The sequence below is a fragment of the Cynoglossus semilaevis genome, chromosome 6, assembly GCF_000523025.1.
Source record: "Cynoglossus semilaevis isolate Cse_v1.0 chromosome 6, Cse_v1.0, whole genome shotgun sequence".
Classification (NCBI taxonomy): domain Eukaryota; kingdom Metazoa; phylum Chordata; class Actinopteri; order Pleuronectiformes; family Cynoglossidae; genus Cynoglossus; species Cynoglossus semilaevis.
Window position 1 is genome coordinate 14,241,250 of NC_024312.1, and position 27,474 is coordinate 14,268,723.

Below are 27,474 nucleotides of genomic sequence, written 5' to 3' on the forward strand. Positions count from 1 at the left end.
CAAAAATAGTCCTGTGTTTGCTAGAAGAGGTAGTTAGAAGTCTACCGGATCTACCTAGAGGTGATAAAGTGTAGACATCAGACTAAATATGTAAATATATATATATATATGTGTGTGTGTGTGTGTGTGTGTGTGTGTGTGTGTGTAGTTTTTATAGCTTTTCCTATACCCGTAGTTCATGATTCAGATTTAATTACTTCAATATACAAACTTCCTGCTCCCTGGGAGTTCAAATTAGTTTTTTAAATCCTGTCTCTTGGCAGTTATTTGACTGTTGATTGACAGAAACATGTTTTTGGCTCCACAGCTACCTGAGAGTCTTCAGTTTTGGACTGAAAATATAGCACTGATTTTTTTAGCAACATATTAATTCTGCTTGAAAGATGTTCATGAATTTAACACTGAATAATAATTAATGCTGTTGAAATGAGAGCTAATGATTCCATAGATCTGTTAAAGAACTGTTTTCAGTTTATCCATCTTTTGTCTCATAGTGAAGACGAGACATGAAGTCTGATGAAGATGCCATTTTGACAGTGGGTGATTTATATGCACTCGGTCTGACATGGATCTTTGTTTACAAAGATCCACGTCAGACCGTCACAGATGAGTTTTGATTCGCAGTCACTTCTCACGCTTCTGAGATTCTGATCAAATATACGCCACACAAAAAGCTGACACGTGTGAATATTGATGCACGGTCAATAATTTTCCAAGGCATTGTTCGACCACCCTACGGACCCCGACATCTGCGAGCGAACGACTGAAAGAAAATAAATAAAAGATCTGACGCATCCATGACAAACAATTCAAACCAGCTGGCTTTAACTAGGTTTGGTTTTATGTGAAATTCATGATGAAAATAAAATGTAACTTTTTTTTTTTTTGTCACATCTAGTGTGGTGTGTGAGATCAGACCAGTCGATCATCTGAGCGAACACTGGGGTCAGGTGGAGGTGGAGGTGGAGGGCGGGAAGATAGGAACCTCCTCCATGTTCTTCACCTACAGGGTAAGACACACACACACACACACACATCAATTCACTTGGAACAAACTAATTTAACTATTAATTAAGGCCAGTTATACATGCACTAGATTCTATTATTCTATGTATAAAATTTGAACAAACTCTCATTTTCCTGACTCTACATCTTAGGCAAATTTGTCTGAAAATGTGTGTACAGACAGCAGAAAAAATTGTGTCTGCGTGCGTGTGTGTGTGCACATGCACATACTACTACAAACGCCACATGTGCCTCAATTTGCTGAGCAAACATTTAGCCAGAGCGCTCCCCGGTGGGAAGCTTTATTGGAGGCGTTGTTATGAAAAGCCAGTTAAATAGCTCTGCTGCAGCCTGTTAAAGTATTAGAGAATAAAGAGCGAGGGCTGCTGCACAGACTCTGCTCCAAGAGGAATGCACCGACATTCTTTTCTTAGCTGTAATGCAGCATCTTATTGGGGTTAATTTCCAATTACATCAGATTCGTAGGTACACGTTCAGCTTAAAAATGGATGGTATAGAGATAAACAAACAAACAAACAAACAAACAAACAAACAAACAAACAAACAAACAAACAAACAAACAAACAAACAAACAAACAAACAAACAAACAAACAAACAAACAAACAAACAAACAAACAAACAAACAAACAAACAAACAAACAAACAAACAAACAAACAAACAAACAAACAAACAAACAAACAAACAAACAAACAAACAAACAAACAAACAAACAAACAAACAAACAAACAAACAAACAAAAGCTGAAAGCTTATGTTTATTTACTGGTCAAATGAACTCATTCTCCACTTGATGACACTCGTCCTCGTTGCAGAACCCGATCCCTGAAGAGGTGATGCCTGGTAAAGGTCCCAAAGCTGGAGGGACCCTCATTACAATAAAAGGGCGATTTCTGGACACCGGCAGTAAAGAGGACGTCCAGGTCGCCGTCGGAGGAGTGGCCTGCATTGTGTAAGGATTTCCTTACTCAGTAATTACCAGACTGTGAACAATTGTGTTACGATTCAGGGACTTAACTACTTGGCATTCAGGCAGAAGTATTCTGTGTAAATCCTCCTGTGAGGCCGTAATGTGTTTAATACATTTCCATATTATAAAATGGAAATGACCTTAACTTGTGTGCACAAACAGCGGTTTCTTTTTTTTTTTTTTTAATACCTTTACCATTTGCCTTGGCTGTTGTGACCATGAATGTTCTGTCAAAATCAGCACATGGTGACATTTTAGGCAGAGGTAACAGGAAAATAACGAGCTGGAGAAGCAGCAAAGCCGGAATTTAACAAGCTGTCAGCATGCTGCCATGTTGCCTTTTTCTACACGCTGACCTTATCTGGCCTCAGCTCCTCCAGCCAGCCAGCGCTTGAATTATGTCCTTGTCTTGGCAGGGAGCACTTCGGAGCAGAGATCACCTGCAGGACGGGGGAGTACCGAGCAGATAAGGTGCCCTCCGACCTCCTCACTGTCTTAGTCAAGTATGGGAAGAGCTTCACAGCTGCCATTTCAAACGCCTTCCAGTTCCTGGAAAATCCCATCATACTGGACCATCAGCCCAAAGGAAGCTTTGTTTGGTCAGTCACATGATCACATGATCACATGATTGTGATGCTTGTGACATTTATGTCGTGTCTTTAATCACCGTTAAAATGAGTGCAGATACAGGAAATGTGCACAGTTATCTGGAATAATATGACATCACAGTCACAGGACACTATACACTGACCTTAAGTGTAAATGTGAACATGAGTGTGTGTTTGGTCTCCTTGTGATAGACTGCTGACATTTACAGGATGTACCCTGCCTGTCACCTGATGACAGCTTCCTGTACTATTTTTATCAGGATTGAATGATACAAAAAGATCAGAAAGTAAAAGTGTAAATGTGTTTATAGTCACCAACACACCAACCTCTTAGTTAGCTTTAGCAGCAGCATTTTTTAATTACTTTGACTGTGATTTCCCAGGGCCAAAATTTCACTTTGTTTGACACTAATTTCCCAGAAAGCATAGCGGTGATTAGAAGCTTTCCAAGCTGTACAGAATTTCATAGGTTTGATGCTAAATGAAAAATGTCAACATCTCTGACACACTGAGTCCATGCCAACGTTTGCATTTTAGAACAGTGTCCTAACATTAACATTTAGCAAAATAAAAATAAGTATCATGAATAAAAATCAGGGTTTTAAAAAAATATAGCTAAACAATTGGATTTCTTACCTATTAAGAAAAAACTTCAGGGATTGTGTCTAGACATAAACAAACGATAAAATCTATTAGGTATTAAGTTTAGATTAAAAAGACATAGGAGACAATGTCCTGTGCAGTATGAATATGCATAATATTGCGTAGGATGAAGGAGCAAAACTAACAAATAACAGAATATTGTAAATGTTTTTCAAAAATTGATGAAACTTTTTTGCTTGGTCCTGCGACCCTGATGTTTCTCCGTCTGCCTGAAAACTTGGTGAACGATTTTAATGCCATAAACTTTTGTTGTTTTTAAAAGTTTGTAATGTCCTCCAGGAGTTCTTGACAGTAGCCCTGCACGCATTATTATTTATTAACAAGAGGAGAACTTATGGGGGTTTAGGTTTCACACAATTGCATAATGATCCCTGAATATAGATGCAATAAATACTCTGGATAGTTTAAAGTGCAACTGAAGGTTGTGCATCACAGATGATGTTTCTCTCCATCACTGTGGAGAAACTAACAGGCTGAGGTCTTTCGTTTTCATCTGTGGTTGAAGTTACCTCAGGTGCTGTTTGTCTTATAGAGCTCACTGTTGGCCCGTGTTATTGCAGCCACATATAGACCGCCCCCGTAGGAGAGGGCTGATGAACTGTATGTTTGTGTACATTTCAGCGGCGGGAGGAACGTGATGGTGACCGGCTCTGGGTTTGATCTGATCCAGACTGCTGTGATGATAGTCGAAGGAGACAACACCACGTCGGTGGAGGTTGGTCTGCGTTTATTATTCATTCTTCATCTCTTCTTTGGCCTCTTCGCCTTTTGGTCTCAAATGTCTCTAAGTCCTGTCATTCTTTTCCCTCTCCTCATGACAGTAGCTCCACCGTCCATCAGTCACACACATGGGTCAGGGGTTCAGTTTGAAGTGTGATGTGTGAAGCGGTCAATATTGATGCAGCACACACACCAACTGGGACCGTACCAAACAAACACCACTTCTTCTTCATTCACCTTATATTGCAACTTCATTTTTCCTAACACACCTGTCACCATCTCATGTTTCTTCTCACCGCCGCTTTAAATGTACAACGTTAGCCAAGGACACACTCTGCCAGGGAACTTAAAGGAGTTGGACACAGCAGCCCTCTTGTTCCTGTCGTCCCTTGTGCTGCGTTAAGCAAAGGCAATTTCAGCTAAAAGGCTACATTTAATACCAGCATTAAGGTTTGCTGAAGATTATGCGTCCGTGCTGTTTTTTTGTTTTTTTTTTACCACTTAAGTCTCAGCCAAGTCCCCAGTCTTTGCCACCCAGGGACAGGAGAGATTTGCGAAGACTTGGCAGCAGCAAACTAAGAGCAGACGTAACGTGCTGTCTGAAACAGGGGTTTCAGACAGCACGTTACGGGCTTTAAGGGCTTTAAGCTATTCTTTGGTTTAAGTCCACACACACTCATGTACACCTAAATATTGTGAGTGGTTCTGACTGTTGGCTTGGTGAGTTCATGTTCCTTAGACTGTGGCAACCTTCATTTTAAAATAATGACTACAATAATGTCTGTTAAGGTTCTAAGTCAGTGGTTCTCAAACTGTGGTACGTGTACCACTAGCGGTACGTGGGGAAAATTCATATTTTCACTTTAACATTTTCAATTGAATAAATCGGACACATACCGTGCACAATGAATACAACATATAAACATAAACATCTTTCTAAACATTTCTAAACATCTCTCCTTCACAGAACTTCTACTTTGTGTAATACATAAAGCACCACAGTAAGAGCTTTTGTACATATAAGGAAGTATTAATAAATACAGCATTCGGTGTACTTCCCTTTGAGTAGAATAAACTGCTGTAACATTGTTTTAAATAAATTCAATAATGGAACTTTGTCAAACAGTTCAATTATGAAAATAATAAATATCAAAATTAATTAAACTACAGTTACAATCACACTAAGTAACATAATCCTGTTGTCTTTAATTCCCTGTAGTGGTAAGGTTCCATGATGTGGTTCAATGTTGAAAACATGCAAACCACATCATTTTCATGTATTTAATGTGAACAGACGAGAGCGAACTGCTGTTGAAAATCCAAAAGCCTCACGTTCATAACAATGTCTTTGCATTTAAATGATACAAGTGGCTGCGTCGCCAACGCTGACAGTCCGCGTATACATATTTATATGAGAATGGCCTTTGTTGGATCTAAAAAGTTTCATGTCACTATTTATCTACTCGGCAGTTTGTTTGGACTCATGACATTTTAATCTCATTCTAACACCCACAGAACGCTCGCGACAAGAACGACACCGCCATCCGTTTTCAGACTCCGGCGGTGAACAACTCTGTGACCCAGCACTTCAGAACCTTCGTCAAACTGGATAACCTGTTGAAGGAGCTGAAGCCCTTTGACTACCACCCTGACCCTTCCTTCAATAAACTGACGAAGAAGGTCATCACAGAGACCAGCATCATCATTGTCACTGTAAGTCAGAGGACGCAGGGTTGTTTGTGCCGTTTGACAGAACCGGGCTCTGTCAAACGGCAGAAAAAGGCAGCCGTATTTACGACAGGATTTTTATTCGGATTAATGTTTGGATAAATGTCAGCAAATTCCGAACCGCAGTTGTTGCAACATTTTTACTTACTGATTTAATATATATATATTTGAATATGATACTAGTTGAGGCATACATTTTATAAAACATTAAATAGTAGAGAGAGAGTGACAAATATAGTGTTTAGTTTTAAGCATCAAATAAACTGAAAATCTAGATATTTTCTCAGTTTACAAAATAAATTCAAGCATCAATCAGCAGTATTTAGTCTGACTACAATTTCCATTTCCTCCAGCATCTGTTCACTTGCACAAAGTGAGATTGTGTAAGTCAGGTTATTAATAAACGAATTAAAACAAAGTGGGACTAAACATCGAAACACTTTCACAGTGTTGTAAATAGATTTAGATTTTTTTTTCTCAATGGAATGCAGATAAAATATTTATTATTAACTGCTTAAGAAATGCAGTTTTTTATTAAATAATTTACAAATTAGCACATATAGAAAAGTATATAATCATAGATGCTAATTATTATTTTAAAGTGAGCAATACAGTTGGCTACAGTTTTATTTGTGAGCACACCTACTGTAAGATATAATAAATGGCACTGCAGCCTTTTCAATTACCCTTCTACAGATTAGCTGCACATATTTCCACTTCCTTCTATATCCTAGTCTGTACTAAGATAATTGAAAATGTGTCTGTCGTCTGCCGTGGAATTTCAAGTGTACAGTACACTGTAGAATCGACTGGAGCTCTGCCGAAAATGACTCACAATAGTTATAATCTTAATCTTCGTAATTAGTTCTCTTATTCAAAGTGGAAGAGCGACTCTTATAAACCTACCAACAGCAATATTTTTTAAAACAATGTTTATAATAATCAACTTGTTGTTTGTCATTATTATAATCCCACCACCCACTGAGCTTTTCACTCGCTGCTCACTTTGGCCCTGCAGGGACGGGGATTCTCTAAAGCCATGACGGCAAAAGAGGCTCAAGCATTCGTAGGCGATGTTTCCTGTCTGGTCAACACGCTGCAGGATGACAAGCTGTTCCTGGATCCTCCCCCCACGCCACCACGGGCTCGATCCAGGAGGCAACGCAGGGACACCAGACCTGAGCTGCTGGATCTAATGGTAGGACCACAGACACACAGACAGACAGACAGACACACACACAGACAGACAGACAGACAGACACACACACAGACAGACACACAGACAGACAGACAGACGCACAGACAGACACACAGACAGACACACAGAAAGACAGACACACAGACAGACACACACACAGACAGACAGACAGACAGACAGACAGGCAGGCAGACAGACAGACAGACAGACAGACAGACAGGCAGGCAGACAGACAGACAGACAGACAGACAGACACACAGACACACACACAGACAGACAGACAGACAGACAGACAGGCAGGCAGACAGACAGACAGACAGACAGACAGACAGACAGGCAGGCAGACAGACAGACAGACAGACAGACAGGCAGGCAGACAGACAGACAGACAGACAGACAGGCAGGCAGACAGACAGACAGACAGACAGACAGGCAGGCAGACAGACAGACAGACAGACAGACAGACACACAGACAGACACACAGACAGACAGACAGACACACACACAGACAGACAGACAGACAGACAGACTCGATGGATTTTTCATGTCTCAGCCATTGCAGTAAAGACATTTGTTTTTCTAATCCCTGAAGTTTAGTCAACTTGAAAGTTAAAGCAAGTCTTCATTTAAATTATTTATTTATAAAAACATCACATGAGATTATGGGTACTTTGATGGAATATTTGATGGTGGAAATTTAGGTATAAACAAATCCTTAAGGAAAGAGAAATGTCCATCAAAATCACTTCAACGTGGAAGCAGAAACATTGAAATGATGAAAAGAAAAATCAAAAAGCTAAATGAAAAGTCTCCTAATTTGAGTGACTGCAGGAAAACAATTCAATTTAAATGATTTAAAGTCTCCAATTTATTCACTGTCTTTGAATCTCGGTTTAACATTATTTGAAAAATTACCACATAGGGTATTGCAAGTGGCATTTGAGTCACACAGTCAGTTAAAAGTGTTTTGAAATACCTTAAAAACTCGTATATTAATTATATCCTTATTTTTTGCTAGAGCTAAAGGAGACAATCTTCTTCTCTGTATATTTGCAAGTTGTTAATCAATTGACTGATGCATTACTGCCACCACATGGTTGAAAGCTGCATTGTATAATAATAATAATAAATAATAAGAAGACCTTTTTGAACCCACACTGGGGAGATTCTTGTGCTAACAGCAGATCTGCTGCAACCGGCTGCCCCTTGGAGGCGCCACTCATGTAGTTCCTCTGGGAATCGAGCCCAGCACTCTCTGCTTGTAAGGCATATATGTTAACCGCTAAACTATGAGACCAACCAACTGATGAACAACATACCTCTGGTATCGTCTGTTGATAACCTATGCATCCTCGGCCCTTGCAGCCCTTCAGGTGGCGCTAGCAGCCCAAGTTTGGTTAAGAATCACTGGTTTAATGAAAACTTTGTTGAAGCTAGTTTCAGAACATTTACTTCAGCTCTCCTCACAACACAAAGGCTATTTGGTTTTCTAATTTATGGCAGCTCTAAAATGATTTATAAATAAATAAATTCTGATGTAAGGAAAACACTCTGGTTTCTACTGTAGCTCTCGCGGTGCTTCTTTAAAGGGATATGAATATGTTCTGGGAGATAAGAGAGACGGGTGCTTTGTGGAAAGAAATTTCCATTTTTCTTTTTTGCATGGGGTTTGAAAACAGACCATTATGGGAAAGAACCATTTAATAATTGCACTCGAGTTAAACAGGTGTTTGTCGCTTAAATTTAAATCAAAGTCAGTGAGACTGAAGCCTCCACCTACAGTACGAGTGGAATAATGGTTGACAGAGATATCGTTTTCAATATGAGAAGCATTAAAATTCACAAGTGCGCGCCGTCGTATATGCAGAGGGCCGTATATGCAAAGTAAGAAGACGGAGAGACAAATGAAGATTAGTATGGGCATTTGAAACCTAAAAATAAATTCCAGACATGAAGAGCCGAAGATGCGAGCATGCATGCGTCACGAATTAGTATTTCTCCAGGCGTTTCATTTGTAATGCTTGACACCTTTCTTTTTCCCGGCTTGAGCAATTTTCTTCTAGCTACAGGCCACTGTAATTTTATTTAATTATGGCCAAGCTGCAACTGTGATGAATAATGCAGCCCCTTATAATGTCCCTTAAGTGAGCCATTGTTTTGTCTGAGGCTGTGCTCTGTAAGAGGAAGCAACACAAGACGACTATTAACAGTAGGACGTATACCTGCATTTAAGTACCTGAAAGTAAAGATTTGAAATAAAGTCATTTGTGGGGTTTTTTTTTTTTTTTTTTAGCTTACGTGCTTTAGTCAAGGTGAACACCGCCGCAGGATCTCAAAATACAGAGCTTCCTCAAACAGATTAAATCGTGAGCATTTATGCAGATTTTCCTCTGTTGAATATTCCCCACTGTCACCCACCTGAATAAAAGAGTGACTGGTTAAAATGTGGTGAGTCTATGCACATTATAATAAGATTCTACCTCTGTCTGTGCTCATCCGCAGATCAAATTTGGGAAGGGAGAGTGGGTGGTTGGCTCTGTGCAGTACGAGAGTAAGAGCGAATCGTCGCTCTACATCATCATCCCTTCGGTCATTCTGCCCATGCTGCTCATCATCGCTATTTCTGTCTACTGCTACAGGTATGTCGGCCTTTTCTTTGTAAGGAATTGTGAGTGTTTTAAATACTAATTTACTAAAGCTAATAAACATGATTAATCAGAAAGTACCAATCTCAGAAAGTATTTACCTCTTAAAGGCAAAATATGCCTTAATTACCCAACTTACTTTTCCAAACTTTGGCACAAAAAAATGTTTTACATTTCATGAAGATGAAGATTTATTGCTTTGCTAGTGTAAAAGACTCTTCCTCCATAAAAAAGCAATACATCATCTTAATTTTCTCAGACCAATCATTTATTTACAAATACTGAGTCTAAGAAAGAACTTTACTGTTGTATTACTGTTATATCGAGGTTCATTTTGTTTCATGGAAGAACTCCCTACCTTTAGATTTCTTATTAGGAATAGTTAATGCTGCTTCTGTTACAAAGAGCAGAGTGAGTCAGTACAAACCAAGACAGAGCAGCTTTCTGTTTATGGTTACATGATGTAACCCATCAAAAGTATTGTTTAATCACATGACTTTTCTTAGGTCATTAACATAACATTCATAGCACACCTGCATTGGGAGCAGCCACCAAATGTGGTGAAATCATACCTGCGTTAATCACAATACTCACGTCTCTGTTGTGTGAACATTTGCTCTGATGGCACCTGTTCTGTGTTATTCTCCTCAGGAGAAAGAGTCAGCAGGCAGAGAGGGAGTACGAGAAGGTGAAGCACCAACTTGAGAACCTGGAGGAGAGTGTGCGAGATCGCTGCAAGAAAGAGTTCACAGGTAACGACAGAGAGCAGCTCTGAACCACCGCGCTGTCAGTGAAGCACATCGGAGAAGCCATTAGAGGCCATCATGTAGTGAACTGCTTCTAAGCTGTGATTGGATTGATGTGATTCATCGTGCTGCTTTGAAATCTTATATTATATTGTGTATAACATTCATTTATTATGATGTTAGCCAGCATAGCATTTAGATTATTAGGAAACAATGATCAGTTAAAGACCAGAGTTTACTGTGTGCATCTCATGTGACTCTCACAGACCTGATGATAGAGATGGAGGACCACACCAACGACCTGAGCGAGGGACGAATCCCGTTCCTGGATTATAAAACCTACACCGATCGCGTCTTTTTCCTGCCGTCTAAGGATGGTGCCAATGATGTCATGATCACAGGGAAGCTGGACATCCCAGAGTCCCGACGGGCCACAGTGAACCAGTCCCTCAACCAGTTTTCCAACCTGCTGCACTCCAAGACCTTCCTCATCAATGTAATTTACACAGAGTCACAGAGTAGAGCCAGTCTCTCAAATGAAAGGATATTTGTTGTTAAGTTTTTCAGACATGGTCTGAAAAGCAAAAATCCTCAGCTTTTTTTTAAGCACTACAAGGCATAAAACCACCGTTCTCCACTTTATTTTTTTTTAGTTTAGCTTCTGTTAGACAACCACCTCTGTGAAATTACCTCCTACTGCATTGGCAGCGTTTTCCAGTACATCTCTGAAAGCTTTCAAACCATTTCCGTTCCCTAGTCTTTATTAGTGGTAAGACCTTTATATCTATTTTAAATGCAGGCAGTTCAGGCTTCCCTGAATGGTGGAGCGTGTCATGTTTTCGAAATGTTTCAGAGAACCGTGTTAGTGAAAAACAGGAGACACAGCAGGAGGACATGGCAGACGTGTGAAGTTTTCTAATAAAGCAGTATTGTTGGCGCCGGAGCAGATCTCGAAGGTGTTAACTTCGTATGCGTGGGCGATTCTTCCCTTAATAATTGGTATATTTCCTGAGTCGCAGCATTTCAAATGGCAAAACTAAATTTACCTTGATAATAATTGTCTTTAGCGGCATTAGTGTCTTGAATATTGAAAGGCAGAGTAATACGGGATTTGTGTTTGTGAGCACGAACATCTCCAGGAGGATTAATTTTGCTTGTCATTTTTCTTCTCCTCCGTCTGGTGTGTGTTTGTGTGTGTGTGTGTGTGTGGCGTTTGTAGTTTATCCACACTCTGGAGCGCAGTCATGATTTCAACGCCAGGGCCAAGGTGTACTTTGCATCTTTGCTGACAGTGGCTCTGCATGGGAAACTGGAGTACTACACGGACATCATGAGAACCCTGATGCTGGAGCTGATGGAGGAGTACGTCCACAGCAAGAACCCGAAACTGATGCTGCGCAGGTGAGTGAGGAGCAGGTGCTGCTGGTGGGGGTTCAAAAGTCAAACAGTGCTGAAAAGTCCTGTGTTACTCACTGTCACACAGGAAATGATGCATTTGAGGTCAAACCACTCTCGTAATATCTATTAATGTATTATTTCTTTTATACAGAAAAACACTAAAGTTTGAACTTTGAACTTTAAAAAACATAAAACATATGAAGGCGATTAGCTTCAAGGAGATGTGATTCTGAAATAACTGTTTTTAATTTTTAATACTTTCCCACAGGCTGTAGCACTAGTCAGTCAGCTGAGCTTTGCTGAGGATATGAAGAGAAACCAGACTTCTGTCATAGTTAAACTTAAATGAGACTAAAGGGAAGATGACACAGACTCAGAGCGCATCATTAAATCAGATGAAAATCAAACCAGAATGTGTATGGTTAAGACAGACAAACCCACAGGACACTGCTGTACCTGCAGTCAATAATTAAGGAGAAAGGGAGTGGGGAAAGGAGGATGAAGCTGTGGAAACACATCAGTGCTTATAGAACTGAGAAACCTTCTGGGGAAACTGAGAGTTTCTCAGTTCTGTATGCTTTGAAAAGTAACCCAGTAAAAAGTAATCTTCTGAAATGTTGTATTTTAAATGGTTCCTTTGTCTTTGATATAATACATAATACGATACAATACTTTACTATACAGTGTTATACATATACATATATTATATTACAAAATTGTCTAAAATTGAAAGTCCTTATTGCAAAACAAGCATATAATGAAAAGGTATGTGTACTGAAAGCTGGTTCCAATATCAGTGACTTTAGGGACATTATGTTTATTATTTTACATTCTGAGATTATAAAAGCTTTCAATTTTACAATTGAATTAATTTATTGACAATTTTCTAAAAAAAAAAAAAACAATCCCATTGCTTTAATTTCCCACGTCACATATAAAAGTACAGCACTGTGTAATATACCTTTTATGGCCCAGCCTATATCTTCACTACATCCTTGCACAGATTTTACATTAGGTTATATTCTGACTCTTAATGAGTGGCTTTTGTTCACAGTAATTATTAATTCTCAGGCCTCAGGTCTGAGCCGTGGTCCCGTTCACACTAATGGATTTTGGAGAATTATGATTTGTTTCCAGATCTAGGAAACAGTTTCTTCCTGTTGCCATGTTTTCTGTTTCTCAGAACGCTGTAGTTCGTGTGAAGAGACAGTCTCTCTGTTTGATCTATTCCAGTCGTCTTCCTTCTGTTTCTCCTTCTGTGATAATTTTTTTTCCCTCCCCAAAACACGTCAGAAAACTTTTTCTTCCACTGTTTCTCTGACATTTTTTCTTTGTGTTTTTTTCATCCTGTAACTTTTGACGGATGATATCCGAGTTTATCTCCAGGGCCGTGATGTTCAAGACAAATCGAATTGGGTTCTTTTTGGACGTTGCCTTAGAATATGATCTGACATTGGGGTGGTATAACTTGATCAAAATATTATTTATCAGTATTTGCCTCAAGAAGTGTTTCCCAAAGTATGGGGCAGGGCCCTTTGAGGACATGGAGCGATCGCAGGGAAGTGCAGACAGGCATATTAAATCATTTTTTCTTTATTTGTCCCACAGTGCTAATATATGATTTTAATGAAAGCATAATATTACCTAAATAAAACACTAGTAGTGTGAAGTAATTACAAGCTTTTAATTAAAGTGTTAAAGCAAAAGCTGTGAATGTGTTGATGTTGGGGCCTTGACAAGGACTTACCTAAAGTTAGGATGCTGCAAAAAGATTTTTGGAAACATTCGCTTGCAGTATGCTAACATTTATAATGTTTGTTGAAAAAAAAATGGTCTTCACACTTCAAATAAATGAATTAAAGTGAAGGGTTAAAAAACTTAACTTTGCGAAACACAAACAAAACAAACAAAGTCCAGACTGATTTTGTGCTGTTATTTACCCTGTACTGCAGTGTTAATGTCAAGGTCGGTCAGCCAGTGACACCACCGTCAGCAGGTGCCCACTTGTGTGACAGTACTGTTGCTCATCACTGCTCAGCGAGGGGTTAGGAACTGCTTGATATGCACAACCACCCTGGCAACATACACATCTTAATTATCCCCCAATGGAGTGGTTCATTACGCTGATTAAGCCATTGTGCCAACAGAGGCCCCCTTATATACAAGACATGTAATTAGAAATGCTAACAGCTAACAGAAAGAGCCACCAGTGGATAGCTGACATTAGGAAGGGTGATCTGTGAAGAAACGGTGCCAGTGTGAGGGGGTTTAAGTCAAAAAAATGCCCCTGATGACCTTTGGCCTAAACACTATTGACAGTTTCAGTACTAAAATCAATGGAGTCAGACAGAGAAACGGTGGTTTAGTTGGAAGACGAAGACGAACATATTCATTTGCCCATTTGTGTTGTCTAAATTCAACCCTTGAAAAACAATATTATTTGTGGTTTGTTTAATTGTACATGGGGTAAAAGCAGATTCCCCCCAGGGGATCAACGGAGAGTTCACTGTGTGCTGCATAATGTGAAAATACTGTCTCTCACCGTGACTCACCGCATTTACTTGTGTCTTTCATGCTGTTACAGGTCTGAGACAGTTGTGGAAAGGATGCTCTGCAACTGGATGTCCATTTGTCTTTATCAGTTTTTAAAGGTAAACTGAGGTCAAGGGTCATGGGTTGACAAAATAAGTTTTTTATGTTGTATGTATGTTGTGATTGCAGCTGTACATAGCTATCTAAGACGGTCCAAATCTGATTGTTTTATTAGTGCTATTAATGTTATGGTGGACAAAAAAAAGTTGAAATCTCTTAATTATAGAGTAATTCATGTTGTTCATCGGTGGCAAGCACTGACGATGTGCATTTATTTCTCCTCTTAACTGCTAATCACAACAATTAGTTTGTTTACAACATCTGTGGCGCTTTGGAGATGCATTTTATGTGTGTGTGTGTAACAGGACTCCGCAGGCGAACCCTTGTACAAACTGTTCCGCGCCATCAAGCACCAGATCGAGAAAGGACCTGTGGATGCCCGAGTGAAGAAAGCCAAGTACACGCTTAACGACACTGGCCTGTTGGGCGACGACGTGGAGTACTCCGTCCTGGTGAGATAGAGAAAAAAAACACACACAAACGCACAACTAACAAACGACACACATAAAATCTGCAAGTCATAAAAAATGCACAAGCTGCTTTAAAAACTCAAATAAACAGGTCCACACTCGTCAAACTGCATGGGTTGCTATGGAAACCAGCGCTCCTTACAATCCTCAGGCAACTGCTCACTTTTGTCTTACATCCATTTTACAGAGTCAGTGTTTTCGCCTAGAAAATGACACAGAGACCACGTTCCAATATAGCAGAGAAGTTCACAGTCTAGGTTGAAAGTCTCTAGACTAAAAGCCACTTTATAATGATTTTGTGAGCGCCACCTGGTGTGTTCAACAATTTTTGCTGCTGTCGGAAGTTAAAAAAAAAAACGTTATGTTTCGGCAGCAAATTTAAAGGCATCTGTTGTTTGTTTAATTTAGCACAACTAAAAAGGCCCGCGTGTATTGTTAATGTCAGTTATCAAATTAGACTGAATTACATGTCTCACTTCATGATGGATCTTCTGCAATTTAATAATCTAATGGTCCTAATTTCACAGATGGCATATCCATTTGGCTTCACTTCACTTTTCTTTTTTTTTTCCCTCAATCACTTTCAATGCAGATGCATATATAAGTCTGCTCCTTGTCTGCTCCTTCCAGTCTGTAGATTGGTCTCTCAGTTCTGACTGTCAGAGTGACTGAGAGTGGGAGGTGAGACAGGTCAGAGAGTATTCCCACTGAGCATTGGCCATTAGCCAGCCAAGGTGACAGGAGTCTTCCCCTCCCTCAGCGGGAAGCACTCCTCAACGTGCCAGTGTTCTATATGTGTATGTCAGAAGCCAGGTAACCATGGCAACAATGTGTCAAAAGATCTGTGGGTGCACATTTACGTTGATGAACGAGTGCTCTGGCCATGTTTAATACTAATAATGGGCTTTTTCTGTCGTTTGTGCATTAATACATTTGACCTGCACTTATATTTACCAAGTATTTTCTCCTATGTGTGTGTGTGTGTTTCTCTTTTAGACTGTGCAAGTGCTGGTGCATGGTGAGGGGCCAGATGTGACACCAGTCAAAGTGTTGAACTGTGACACCATCTCACAGGTGAAAGAGAAGATCATAGAGCAGGTGTACAGGAACCTGTCGTACTCCCAACGGCCCAAGGTCGACAGTGTCACACTGGGTAAGAGACCAGGGGCAATAATAAAGAACAAGAGCAATACACTTTAAATATATATATACTGTATATCTTATATATATATATATATATATATATATTGTGCAGTCAAAAACAATTGTGGTATATGTATGTATATATGTACACACACAAATATACACACGTGTATATATGCAAGTTTATATATATACACATATTTATATATATACATATTTGTATATATAAATATATGTGTATATTTGTATTTCTATATATGTTTACATATAAACATATATGTGTATATATATATTTCTATATAGATGTGCATATATACACGTGTGTATATATATATATATTTGTGTGACTACATATATATATACACATATACCTTTTTTTTTTGTCTGCACAATATAAGACTCCAGAAACATTTTCTACAACGAAGCAATTTTAATTCCCACGCCAGCTTTAGCTTTCATTCCCTTTTTTAATTTTCGATAAGGACAGATCTGTGTTCTTTCATGGGGAATCTCGTAGATAACCCTGTTGTACTCAGTGGCACTTGAAAATAAATAATGTACAATACAGCGGATGGTGTCGAGGCCAGGTCTGAAGTGGTTGCAGTTGTTTTTAAATTGAAAGTGTCAGACTGCAAATGACATTTCAGAATTAGATTTAAAGTATTCAGAAAACACTCAAGTGTCACATCCTGCCTACAACGCTCAAGTGTGTCAAGACGCTCGGGGAGACAGGCAGGGCTGACTGCTTGAAGGACAGAATTACTGTTATATTACTGTAGCATTACTCCAGGATGAAAGTAATTCATAAATTAGTAAAAAAAAATGTCAGTACACGTCTGACACAAGTGAGGCCAGAGGGCTAAATGAATTGTAGATCCCTTGAATCACAGTTTTAAATCAGCCACACAACAAAGCTACTGTAATATGTGCTAATAGGAAAAGCCCACAGAGCTGGTTTTAACTAATATAGTTAGCTTATATATAGCTAGAGTCACAAAATTAAGATGGAAGTTAGTTAAAAGCTTTGAGAATACTCCAGAGATTACTTGAAATAATGAAAAAATAGCCAAATATTTTTAGAATTCTATTTTAGTTACATACAATGTAACTGAGACTTTGTGTCAAATGTTTTACTTCCAAATAAATGACTTTTCTTTTCTGTCGTAACTACAGAGTGGCGTCCTGGATCAACAGGGCAGATTTTGTCTGATCTGGATTTGACTTCCCAAAAGGAGGGCAGATGGAAACGCATCAATACCCTGGCACACTATAACGTAAGTTCTGAAAACACGGTGGGGTTTGATGCCACTTGGACACGTCCTCTTCTCCTTCATTTTAGGCTTAATCCTGTGGTTTTGGCAGCATCGCAGTCCGGTTAGATGTTGAAGTCTTTTTGTATCGATCCACAGAAATGAAGGTCACTCCTAAATACCCTCTCCCTGCCCTGCGTTTGGCCCCCTCAAATCCCTCACTTTCAAGCACACTTCCCTTCTTTGAGCCAACTGCTGTTTTCCAACTGTTCTTTGATCCTTGCTGCCTCTGAATGACCCTCATCACAGTATCCAAAGGGTCAATAATGGGTCGCCATCAGCGAAAATGCCCTGTAAATGCCCCAGTATAGAACCGCTGTTGTCACACAATGATTCTTTATTGATTATAATTTAGTTCTAAGACCCTAAAAAAAGCCCGGGTGACCTCTGTCTCAGTTTCTACAAAGGTTATTGTGTGACTTGTTGATTGTGGTACTTTGTCTGACAGAAGACCTTTTTTCCTTTCAGGTGCGAGATAATGCCACGTTAGTTTTATCCAGGCTGCTCCACACTCCGCAGAACTACGACCAAAACCAAGAGAACCATGAAGAACGTAAGGACAAACACACTGATCCCATCACTGCTTGGTTATGCAAAGCTTATCTGAGGTTTTCTCCTCCTGGGCTTTTGTCAAGAATCCTGCTCTAATTATACATGCTAATAAATGTTGTTTAATGTAGAATATTTTAGAGTTATGCTAAAAAACATTAGCTTTTTTCCCCACATTTCACAATACCCAGTACAATTCCATTTTTTCTGTCTGCATTCAAACTCAGCTGACAAACATCCTCCTATTTGTCATGATTTGAATAGTTGTAAAGCTGTAAAACTGAGCATGAATAATGGTGGAAAACAATTTTTTTTTCACCTAGGAAATGCTCTGCTGGATGATGACAAGGTATTTCATTTGGTGAGGCCAGCGGACGAACTGGACGACATCAAATCAAAACGAGGAAGCATCAAAGACAAGTCGATGACTAAAGCCATTACAGAGATCTATCTGACGCGGCTCCTTTCTGTCAAGGTAGGAAAAATAAGGTTCATTTATTCAATCATATATTTATTAATCGAGTTATTGTCAAATAACAGTTTCACTCTTTCAAGTCCAGTTTAAAAAAAACCCAAAAAACTCAAGTAAATATTCCAGTATTTCTCACAAACACCCGTGTACCTGTGGCACTTTTAGGGAACGTTGCAGCAGTTCGTGGACGACTTCTTCCGCAGCGTGCTGTGCTCTGGGGCAGTGGTGCCGCCGGCTGTGAAATATTTCTTTGACTTCTTGGATGAACAGGCACTTAAACACAACAACGTGGACGAGGAGACTATCCATATCTGGAAGACTAACAGGTACGGATACTGTATGACATCATTTCAAATATGTTTTTAGACAGAAACAGGTGTTGGCAATTGTAAAGTAAACACATCCACTCTGTTGACAGAGTGGATGTGTGTGAATATAATAATCAGTGTTTTAAGATGTTCTTACTTATAAGGTTTTCACTGGTATTATCTTTAGTTCTGTTTTCTTTTCTTTTTTTGTTTTTTTTTTTCATTGAGAGTTAACAGTTAGCTGCTTGAATTAAATCAATGATTCCTTGTATTAAAATACAGCAGTATTCAGTTTAGCATAGTATTTTAGGAATTTATTCATTTACAGATTACTACAACAAGTACAGTTAAGAATATCAAATATAACGTATATGTAGTTGTATTTAAACGTACCCACGTACCAACAAAGATACAGCAAGCCATAGTTTTAGAACCATTGATGTGGATCATATGGTATTGTAGGGAAGGAACTGCAGTATTTTCAGTATAGGAAGTATAATCCTAACTCATCAAACATTAGCTCATGTCATTTGTTTGCAACGTCCACAGGTTTACAATATAAGATTATGAAAAAATACAAAGTCTGGAGGAAATGAATTTTTTCAGTAGGGAAACAGTTTTTTATTCCTGTAAAAATGACTTTCATCTCTCTTTTAACAACACTGGCACAAACAGTTGGCCCATTACGCTGAGATACGATAACTTTAATATGAAATAAAACTTACTTGTCAAAGTTGGAGCGGAATACAAATGAATCATTCCAACTCACTTGGTTTGCCTTTGCCATCCCTCTGCTCCCATGTGACATTTAAGTGCATAAATTAGTGTCACGCCGGCTAAGGCTCAAGAATACAAGACGACGTGTTGCATGTAGATGTAGGTGATTGACGTAGGCCTAGCACGAGAGAACTCGCACAAGGACAGGAGATGAGCAATTTAATTACTTACCACATTCGACACCATGTTCTTCAGCCAACCCTTCTGTTTATCAAATTGAAAAGGGGGCCATGTATTAAATATGAATCTGTGTATGAGGCATAACAACAAACAGGCATGGTAATTATGTCCCGGGCTAATTTAATTCTTTGATTATGGAAATGTTTCTATTTTTATTCTGGCATTGTATCCCCTCAGCAGGCTTCCCTGGAGTTGTAACCAAACCGGTGTGAATCTTACACACAGTGAGCTTCATGTCTCAGATGGCTGGCTTTTCACACAGATCAGGGAGGAGTGCTTTTTAGAAGATGTTGTATTTTGGGTGTTCTTTTAAATTCACAAGCTGATACCAGGTTGGAAACAAACATACGGAGCGTGTGTTCTTTTGTACACAAAGGAAAACTTTGTGTTTGAGGAGACTTATGGTGGTACAGCTGTTTTTTTTTTTGTTTTTTTTTTGTCCTGTTGAAAAAAATGTGTTTTAAGGTTGACTTTCTCTTCTTTTGAAAAAATTGTGTTTTAAGGTTGACTTTCTCTTCTTTATGGTGAGAAACAGGAAGTCATTTTCACAGAGGTCGGCATTGTCTGAAATTCTAAATTAGACTGACTGTGGAGTGTATTGTTCTGGACAGAATTAGACCTGGTATTTTCTTTGTACTGCACTCAATAACACCTCAGGCAACGTCTCTCACACAAGACGTTCCTCTATGTGAAGCACATTTGTAATTGTGATGAAGTGAAGGAAAAATACTGATTTCTTGTTCATTTCATATTCTGAACTCCCAGCCTTCCCCTGCGGTTCTGGGTGAATATACTCAAAAATCCTCACTTCACTTTTGACGTCCACGTGTCTGAAGTGGTGGACGCCTCGCTCTCTGTCATCGCCCAGACTTTCATGGATGCCTGCACAAAGAGTGAACACAAACTCAGCCGGGTAAGTGGATTTTAGAATGCGAGTGTTCAAGAAGATATGAAGAAATAAAAAAACACACTTGATATGTCGAAGGTCACGTTATCTGAAGTGCCCATGTTTTTCTGCTCGTTTTTTCCGACTCTAGGACTCTCCAAGTAACAAACTACTCTATGCAAAGGAGATCTCCACCTATAAGAAGATGGTGGATGAGTAAGTCCCAACATCAGCTGCCCATTCACAATTATAATGATGATGATGAGTTTGAAAAGGCAACGACAATCACTCTACGATTGGGGAGATTTTATCTCATTTTATTTTACTTTGCACACAAATACAGAACTAATGGCTTAAACTGTAATATTACTGCAGTAAATATTAACCCCATCCTGGTCCTGATGTCAATTATATAGATTTTAATAATTTTAAAACATTTTTTTAAATGAACACAGACCTGGGACCTAAACAGAACTATGTCCGGACTAGTTGAAAAAACATGAACTTTTGTTTCATGTGACTGCTCAGGACAGGTTTTCTAAAGAAAATAATCTGATATGGAAATCTATTCAAAAAATCAACAGTGCCCTGTGTGGGATTCTTTGGAATTTGTGCTCTCTCCGTAAACAAGATCTCTTTTTTCATGGAGTTCTAAATTTGTTGAAGATGAGTTTTTGGGCACTTGTTCCATATCTGTAGATAGCACTAGTGTTATTTTATCAACTTTGTATTTCTGTTTTTTTTATTGTGATAAAATATTTGCTAATTACGAATCTCAAATATTAACTCTTTTGTATTTTCCTTCTCTCCTGTGTGTGCGTGTGTGTGTGTGTGTGTGTGTGTGTGTGTGTGTGTGTGTGTGTGTGTGTGTGTGTAGTTACTATAAGGGCATTAGGCAGATGGTACCTGTCAGTGACCAAGACATGAACACTCATCTGGCAGAGGTTTCACGGGTGAGAAACTCAGTTCATGGCTGTTATTAATGTTATATCTTTAAGATTTCACTCTTGGTTGGTTCGGCTTCATCGCAGTAACTGGGGTTTTTCTGTACCATAATTGCTTTTCTTCAAGCATGCACACACCTAATGCACATTTAAGCCTTTTCCCTTATGCACCTGGGGAGAGGTAGTCATGGGGATTTCTTTTGACTTGCTAATTCAAATTAGCATACCGCAGGAATATAAGACAGTCTGGGCTGCCTTTATGACTAAGTCCAAATCCACTAATCTGAATCTGAATCATAGTTGGAATACACACACACGCATATATATATATATACAGTATATTTTAAAATGCAAAATACAGATTAAAAATCACAGCTTTACTATTGCAGCCAATTTAATTCAGTGTTTTCACATTTTATATTATGGGATGTTTACACTAGTTACACATTTATTTATTTTTCTGGCAATATTTGTACTTTCTAACTGAGGCTCTCGAACCCTTTAATCGTGATTAATTTAGATCACTATTAATTACGATTGAATATTTGAGTCAACATCCAGCTATTACAGCCAATGTTATTCAGTGTTTTGACATTTTATATTAATCATGATTAGTTAGGTATTAGTTACGATTAATCATGAATAATTAAGACAAATCGATATTACAGAACAATCTGTATGTTGCAGGAGCAGGAAGATAAATAATGTACGTGTTTGACACCTGTTTTTTTCTGTGACTAATCCAAATGATGGAATTATTCCTATGGAAAAATGTTGAGAAAAATATGAAAAAGTAAAACTCAAAATTTAGTTTGAAAGAGTTGGTGGATTGTAGTCATTACTAAGTCATTGTTTTGATAGTGGCTGGTGGCACCTGTCAATGTCTCATGGTCTAAGTTCTGTTTCGTGTCGTTGGTGTTTTCCAGTCTCACACAGACAAGTTGAACACTCAAGTGGCTCTCCATCAGCTTTACCAGTATGCCAGCAAATACTACGACGGGGTAAGAGACTCTTCTCCTCCTATCACACCTAAAGGAGGCTATTCCACTGAATGCACTGCTGCTCACTATGTTATTGCTTTTTTTTTTACCTCACTTCACTCCTGATATACCAGAAGAGTGATTGTATGAAATTTTAATTGAAAGCATTTCTGTGGGATGTGAATTGGAAAATTGCTCCGGGAATTGATTTTAATGCGTCCATTGTACTTTGCTACTCCAGGTCATAAAGGGAGAGAGGAGGGGGAGGTAAACAAAACCTAATGAACATGTTAGATTCTATAATTGAGACTGTCAGTCTCCTATAAGTGGGGCTCGCAAACAGCAACATATTTAGTGACCGTTGATGTCAAACAGCACCATCATCCTCAGCTCTCTCTCTGTCATTTTTTTGCTCTAATTCTGCGTTAATCCTCTCCTCTCCTCTCTTCACGTTCACTGTCTCATTGTCTTCATTTTTCCCACCTTTTTCCCCTTCCTTTCAGATCATCGCTTCTCTGGAAGAGGATCCAGGTGCCCAGAGTAAACAGCTGACCCTGCGGCTCCAGCAGATAGCAGCCGCCCTGGAAAACAAAGTGACTGATCTCTAACCCCTCTGAGTGAAGGGAGGAAGCTGGGTTATGGTGTAGCCGGATACTGCCAGTGACCAGAGGGGCTTTTTTTTCTTCTATTCAGAGATTTTAACATGGAAATAAGGAAAAGTGCGAGGGACTTGTGCATTATTGGTGTGTATGGTAAACTGTAACGAACAGGGACTGATGAAATGCAGATAAATAGCAAAAAGCAAAAGGAAATGTTGAGGTACGTGGTCTTAGGTATGCCTTAAAGCTAACTTGCCAAACTTTAAAGGTCTGCTTGGTCCCTTATGCTTCATGCTATATACGTAGCTCCCTGATGCTGTTCAGGACTTTTCTGTCTGACAACAAAGCCCCTCTGTGAAGCACTGGCATAGCAGATAATCAGATGTTCAATTTCTTTCTGTCTAGAAAAAAGGTTTTAAGAATTGTATTATATATTTTTTTTATCGTGCCGTCTCCTTGCGGGAAGCTTTATAAGAAAAAAAAAATTATCTTTTTAAATGGATCACCTCGTGGTGCAAATAGTGTTTTTATTAGCCTGTGTGTGCATAGATGTCTGTGTGAAGTTCATGTGAACAATAGCGGGTGTTGCTACAATTCCAGTGCACGTTCACTTGGACTTTAATAGTGTGTGAATGTACGGATACGTGTGTGCGCACACAGAATGCCTACTATCAGGCGTGGAGGTGAAGGTACGCCTGCTTTCTGTCATTATTGCCCCCGCCCTCTCTCCCACTCCCAACCCTTCACAAAGTGAAACACTGGAGCCAGTGATATGTTTTTAAATTTTTTGCTTTTAGACCTTAGACTGTAAATAAGAACTGGATGGAACCATGTCCTTTTGAGGGTGGAGCTGGGGAATCAGCCAGAAGAACACTGGTGATTTTGGAAGTGACATTAGCTTAGGTTTTCGTGACACAATCATATTAGCCTCTTCCTGTTTACTACCTATTCTCTGATACTTATACTTTACCTTACAGTGGACCTAACTGTCTGCATGAAGTGTCAAAGAATGATCGAGACGGTAAAAACATTGATATTCATTGTAAATCTTTCTTGCACATACATTTTTTACGAACCACATCAAACCCAGCGTTACAGTTGTGGTGTTTTTCCACAGCCTCACCCAACAACCCCACAGGTGTTGTCCAGTTTCTACATACAGTCTATGTCTGAGACCACCGGGTTCTCATAAGGACACTGTACATTAACTAAACTCTGTCCTTATCAGGACACTGGTTAATCTAGTAATGCACTGGCTCATATAAATAAGCGTGGTATGTACACCAGGTCACCAGTTATTTCAAAGACGGTTGAGAAAGAAAAACAAAACAAAATAAAAAAAACCTTTTTTTCTGTTTTTAGTCAGAAAGCCGTTTGTGCTTATGGAAAAGAAGAACAGCACAGTGTATCTCCCTTTACTGTACAGTGCCATGATACATAACATTCCACTTCAATTTAAAGCACACAGGGGACGTTTGTTAAGGCATTTCATTTGATGACTGATTTTTTAATTTGAATTTTATTATTATTATTATCCTTTTCTTTGTTATAAAAATGTCTTTTAAACAAGCAGTGATGATATAACTCTGTCTTGGAGCCATGTCATGTCATATTAGCCCTGCAATAATGTAAGAATACCTTGAGCCACTGATGCATTAACGTTTTAATGTTATCCACACAGTAGTAAATTAGCAATATGCTTTGGTTGTTTTATCTGGTACGTGCATTTACTGGGCTACGGTTTTTAGTGCCATTCTTTTAGTATTACACCTATAATCTTTCAGTTAGTTATCATGCATTCTGCCTCTAAAGCTCTGAAAGACCCTTTTGCATTTCGTGTGGGCGATCTCTCAGAGATGCAGTCGGTACTAAAATAGAACACTCTGAACAAATGATAGTGGTCCTAGCCTTTCTACGGTGTGGGTGGGATGGGGTTGGGGTTCGTCACATTCACTCATGTACATAAGTGTTATTATAATTGGAATATTGACATGTCAGTGTCAGAGCCGGGCTGTTGACAGGATGGGAGTGAGGGTTTGATCATTCTTGGTCCATTAAACGCCACCATGCTCTATCCCTCAATTGTAGGTTTTGGTGTTGACGGATGAATTAATTGTCCTGCCTCCGTCTGATCGTGAAAGTGCGTGCGGCCGATGGAGCATATTGAGCTTGAGAGACGTAGAATGTTAATGGTTCCTGCCGTGGACAGAGGAGGGGCTAGCAGAGACCCCGCGTCTGCCAGGCTGCCTGCAGTCTCAGCATGGCACCTTGGCTTCCTGACCAACAGCACTTGGCGCTGCCCACTCAGTGCAGTGCAGAGTGACACTCTGTATAATGGAATCAGCGGGGAGGCTTTTGATCTTAATTGCAAGCCGACTGCAGCCTCCATCCCTGTCTCCACTCTTGTTTACTGCTCACTCCTGTCTCGCTGACTGAGTCGATGCAAGACGCTTCTTTCAGAGCATTTCTTTAACCACAAATGTGCCTTATTGAATAGGAAGATACATAGATGTATTGTTTCTAAATTAACCTTGGTGATTATGATGAAGATAGTGCTATAGACACAGCAATGTATTTGGACTTGTGATATTATGTGTGCTGTCTAAAATGGTGAAAGCCCTGCTGCAGCCATTTGTGTGCCAATAGGCTGAAGACTATTCAGTATGATTTCTTTTACACTTGCAGTTTCCACGTGTGCATTTCGTTTGGGTGTTTGTGGTGTGTGCTTACTAGGACTTTAAAGGCAGTGGCAAAAAAAAAAAAAAAAAAAAGCCAAAATTAAATCATGTATATCAGTGGCCAATGTGATTTCTATCGCTCTTAAAAACAAGTTATTTCCAAATTAGTCTGGAGTCAAAACGTCGCCCCATATGTAGATTTGAATATAGCGGAAAAATTGTTCCAATTGTGTTGTTTTGCCCAGTGTTTTTAAGCTATACCACGGTGTGAACGATAAATGACTATCTATACTCGACAAATGACCTTTCTTACTGCTGTGCAGTTATTATTTTTATTTCTTGTTTGCTATATCATATGAATCTTTGTAAAACATGTTGAAATACTGTATTCTAACTGTATAATCCTATGCATTGAGTTCTGGGAGAAAAAAATGAAAAGAAACAAGAAAAAAAAATTGTACAATTGTCGAGACTTTTTTCCATTTTGAAACTTGTCAGTGTGCTACGATGATGATGAAAGAAACCGCGACATTTTAGCAAAAGACCACGACTAGTTTCCTCCCCCTCGTCTAAAGGCAGCTGAGAAGGTGCTGGACTCATCTGGGTAAACTGGAGGTAAACTTAATTAGACAGAGGTTGTGTGTGGCTGGAGCAGTTACCCACAGGTTTCATCATTCACTCTGCCGTGAATAAACTCAGAGACATACACTCTTCATATCTCCTGTGGTTTTGTTAATTTCACACCTTTACCTCAGCCCTCACCTCCTGTGCATATTTAAGATAACCGTGGGTGATTATGTAAGACATAGGTGGAGGATTTATTTCTGGTTTGAACTGATTTTCTTTCTGTAGGATTTTGGTATTTATACAGCTCATCGCAAATACACCAGGTTCATTGAAAAGCTAATATAAAGTCAGGATTAATAGGCGGATTTCTGAAAACGACCTCCCATTCAAACCTATCAATCATTTAAGAAACAGAAGACTACGTGCTTGAACTTAAGCTTTTCAGGGACTTACTTGGCAATTATTACCACAAATTACTTCCCAGAAGTGTCAGTCTTGTGGAGCACATTCTATGATGGTCCTGTCACAGGTTTCAGAATACAAACGAGAGACCAAGGTCTGGCTCCTCGAAACAAATTGATAAGGAAATAGTCGGGGAGGCTCTCTGTCACCGGCAGTGAAGGTTGAAAAATTGCTGCAAATACATTAATTAAATACTGACAGCAAAGAATGAAAATGGAAAAAAGGGAGATGAAAGGCAAAATTGCTTCACTGACTCATTGCCCTGACTGCTTAATAAACAATGATGCAGGGATTAGGACAAACTGAAGACTGCTGAGCTCACCACTGATGCAGCAAAAAGATCCGGCAACTTCAAGGGCTTCTGCCATCACAAAAATATTACACCTGACTGTTGCCAGCACTGCACCTTATACACCATCCAACACAAGTGTTAGGAAAGGTAATGTAGTGGTGTGCTTTATATTTCCGATAAAAATAGTAGTGCTGGGTGGCTTCTTTGTGTACTTTAGCTCTGACTTTTTTAATAGTTTGCCGTCACTGGTTAGTATTTTTGCCACGGGCACTAATTGATTTTAATTTGTCATCCTTGCAGTGTGTTTGCACCTAATTGTTGTTTTGCTCAATTCTGTTTTCCTGCCTGCGATGTTTTACACATAACAACCAGTCCCCTCAGCTGGTGCTACGCTCGTTGTGTTTCATTATTGTACGAACCTTCTAATGATTTTTTTTCTCATGCCAGTAGACAAAAAGGAGAAGGAAACCTTAATAAGAACAAAAACAATGATGAATAATTTAAA

General features: G+C 39.2%; 1 protein-coding gene across 2 annotated transcripts in view; it reads left to right on the forward strand.

The window, feature by feature from the left end:
- The window catches only part of plxnb2b (plexin b2b), a 120,793-nt gene extending 94,690 nt beyond the window's left edge, over positions 1–26,103 (forward strand). The window contains exons 16-37 of one of the 2 annotated variants that reach the window (XM_025055901.1): positions 899–1,010; positions 1,840–1,976; positions 2,411–2,593; positions 3,887–3,980; positions 5,501–5,698; positions 6,732–6,911; positions 9,414–9,550; positions 10,208–10,308; positions 10,569–10,798; positions 11,522–11,703; positions 14,285–14,351; positions 14,658–14,804; positions 15,819–15,975; positions 17,139–17,239; positions 17,744–17,828; positions 18,148–18,299; positions 18,462–18,622; positions 20,327–20,474; positions 20,599–20,663; positions 21,325–21,400; positions 22,318–22,392; positions 22,875–23,197. In XM_025055901.1, coding sequence (XP_024911669.1) covers positions 899–1,010; positions 1,840–1,976; positions 2,411–2,593; positions 3,887–3,980; positions 5,501–5,698; positions 6,732–6,911; positions 9,414–9,550; positions 10,208–10,308; positions 10,569–10,798; positions 11,522–11,703; positions 14,285–14,351; positions 14,658–14,804; positions 15,819–15,975; positions 17,139–17,239; positions 17,744–17,828; positions 18,148–18,299; positions 18,462–18,622; positions 20,327–20,474; positions 20,599–20,663; positions 21,325–21,400; positions 22,318–22,392; positions 22,875–22,979 — 2,893 coding nt within the window. In that variant the 3' untranslated portion in view covers positions 22,980–23,197. Of the gene's footprint in view, positions 1–898; positions 1,011–1,839; positions 1,977–2,410; positions 2,594–3,886; positions 3,981–5,500; positions 5,699–6,731; positions 6,912–9,413; positions 9,551–10,207; positions 10,309–10,568; positions 10,799–11,521; positions 11,704–14,284; positions 14,352–14,657; positions 14,805–15,818; positions 15,976–17,138; positions 17,240–17,743; positions 17,829–18,147; positions 18,300–18,461; positions 18,623–20,326; positions 20,475–20,598; positions 20,664–21,324; positions 21,401–22,317; positions 22,393–22,874 lie in introns of both variants that reach the window. The other variant, XM_008312255.3, reaches the window with a different exon arrangement.
- Positions 26,104–27,474: the final 1,371 nt, after the last annotated feature.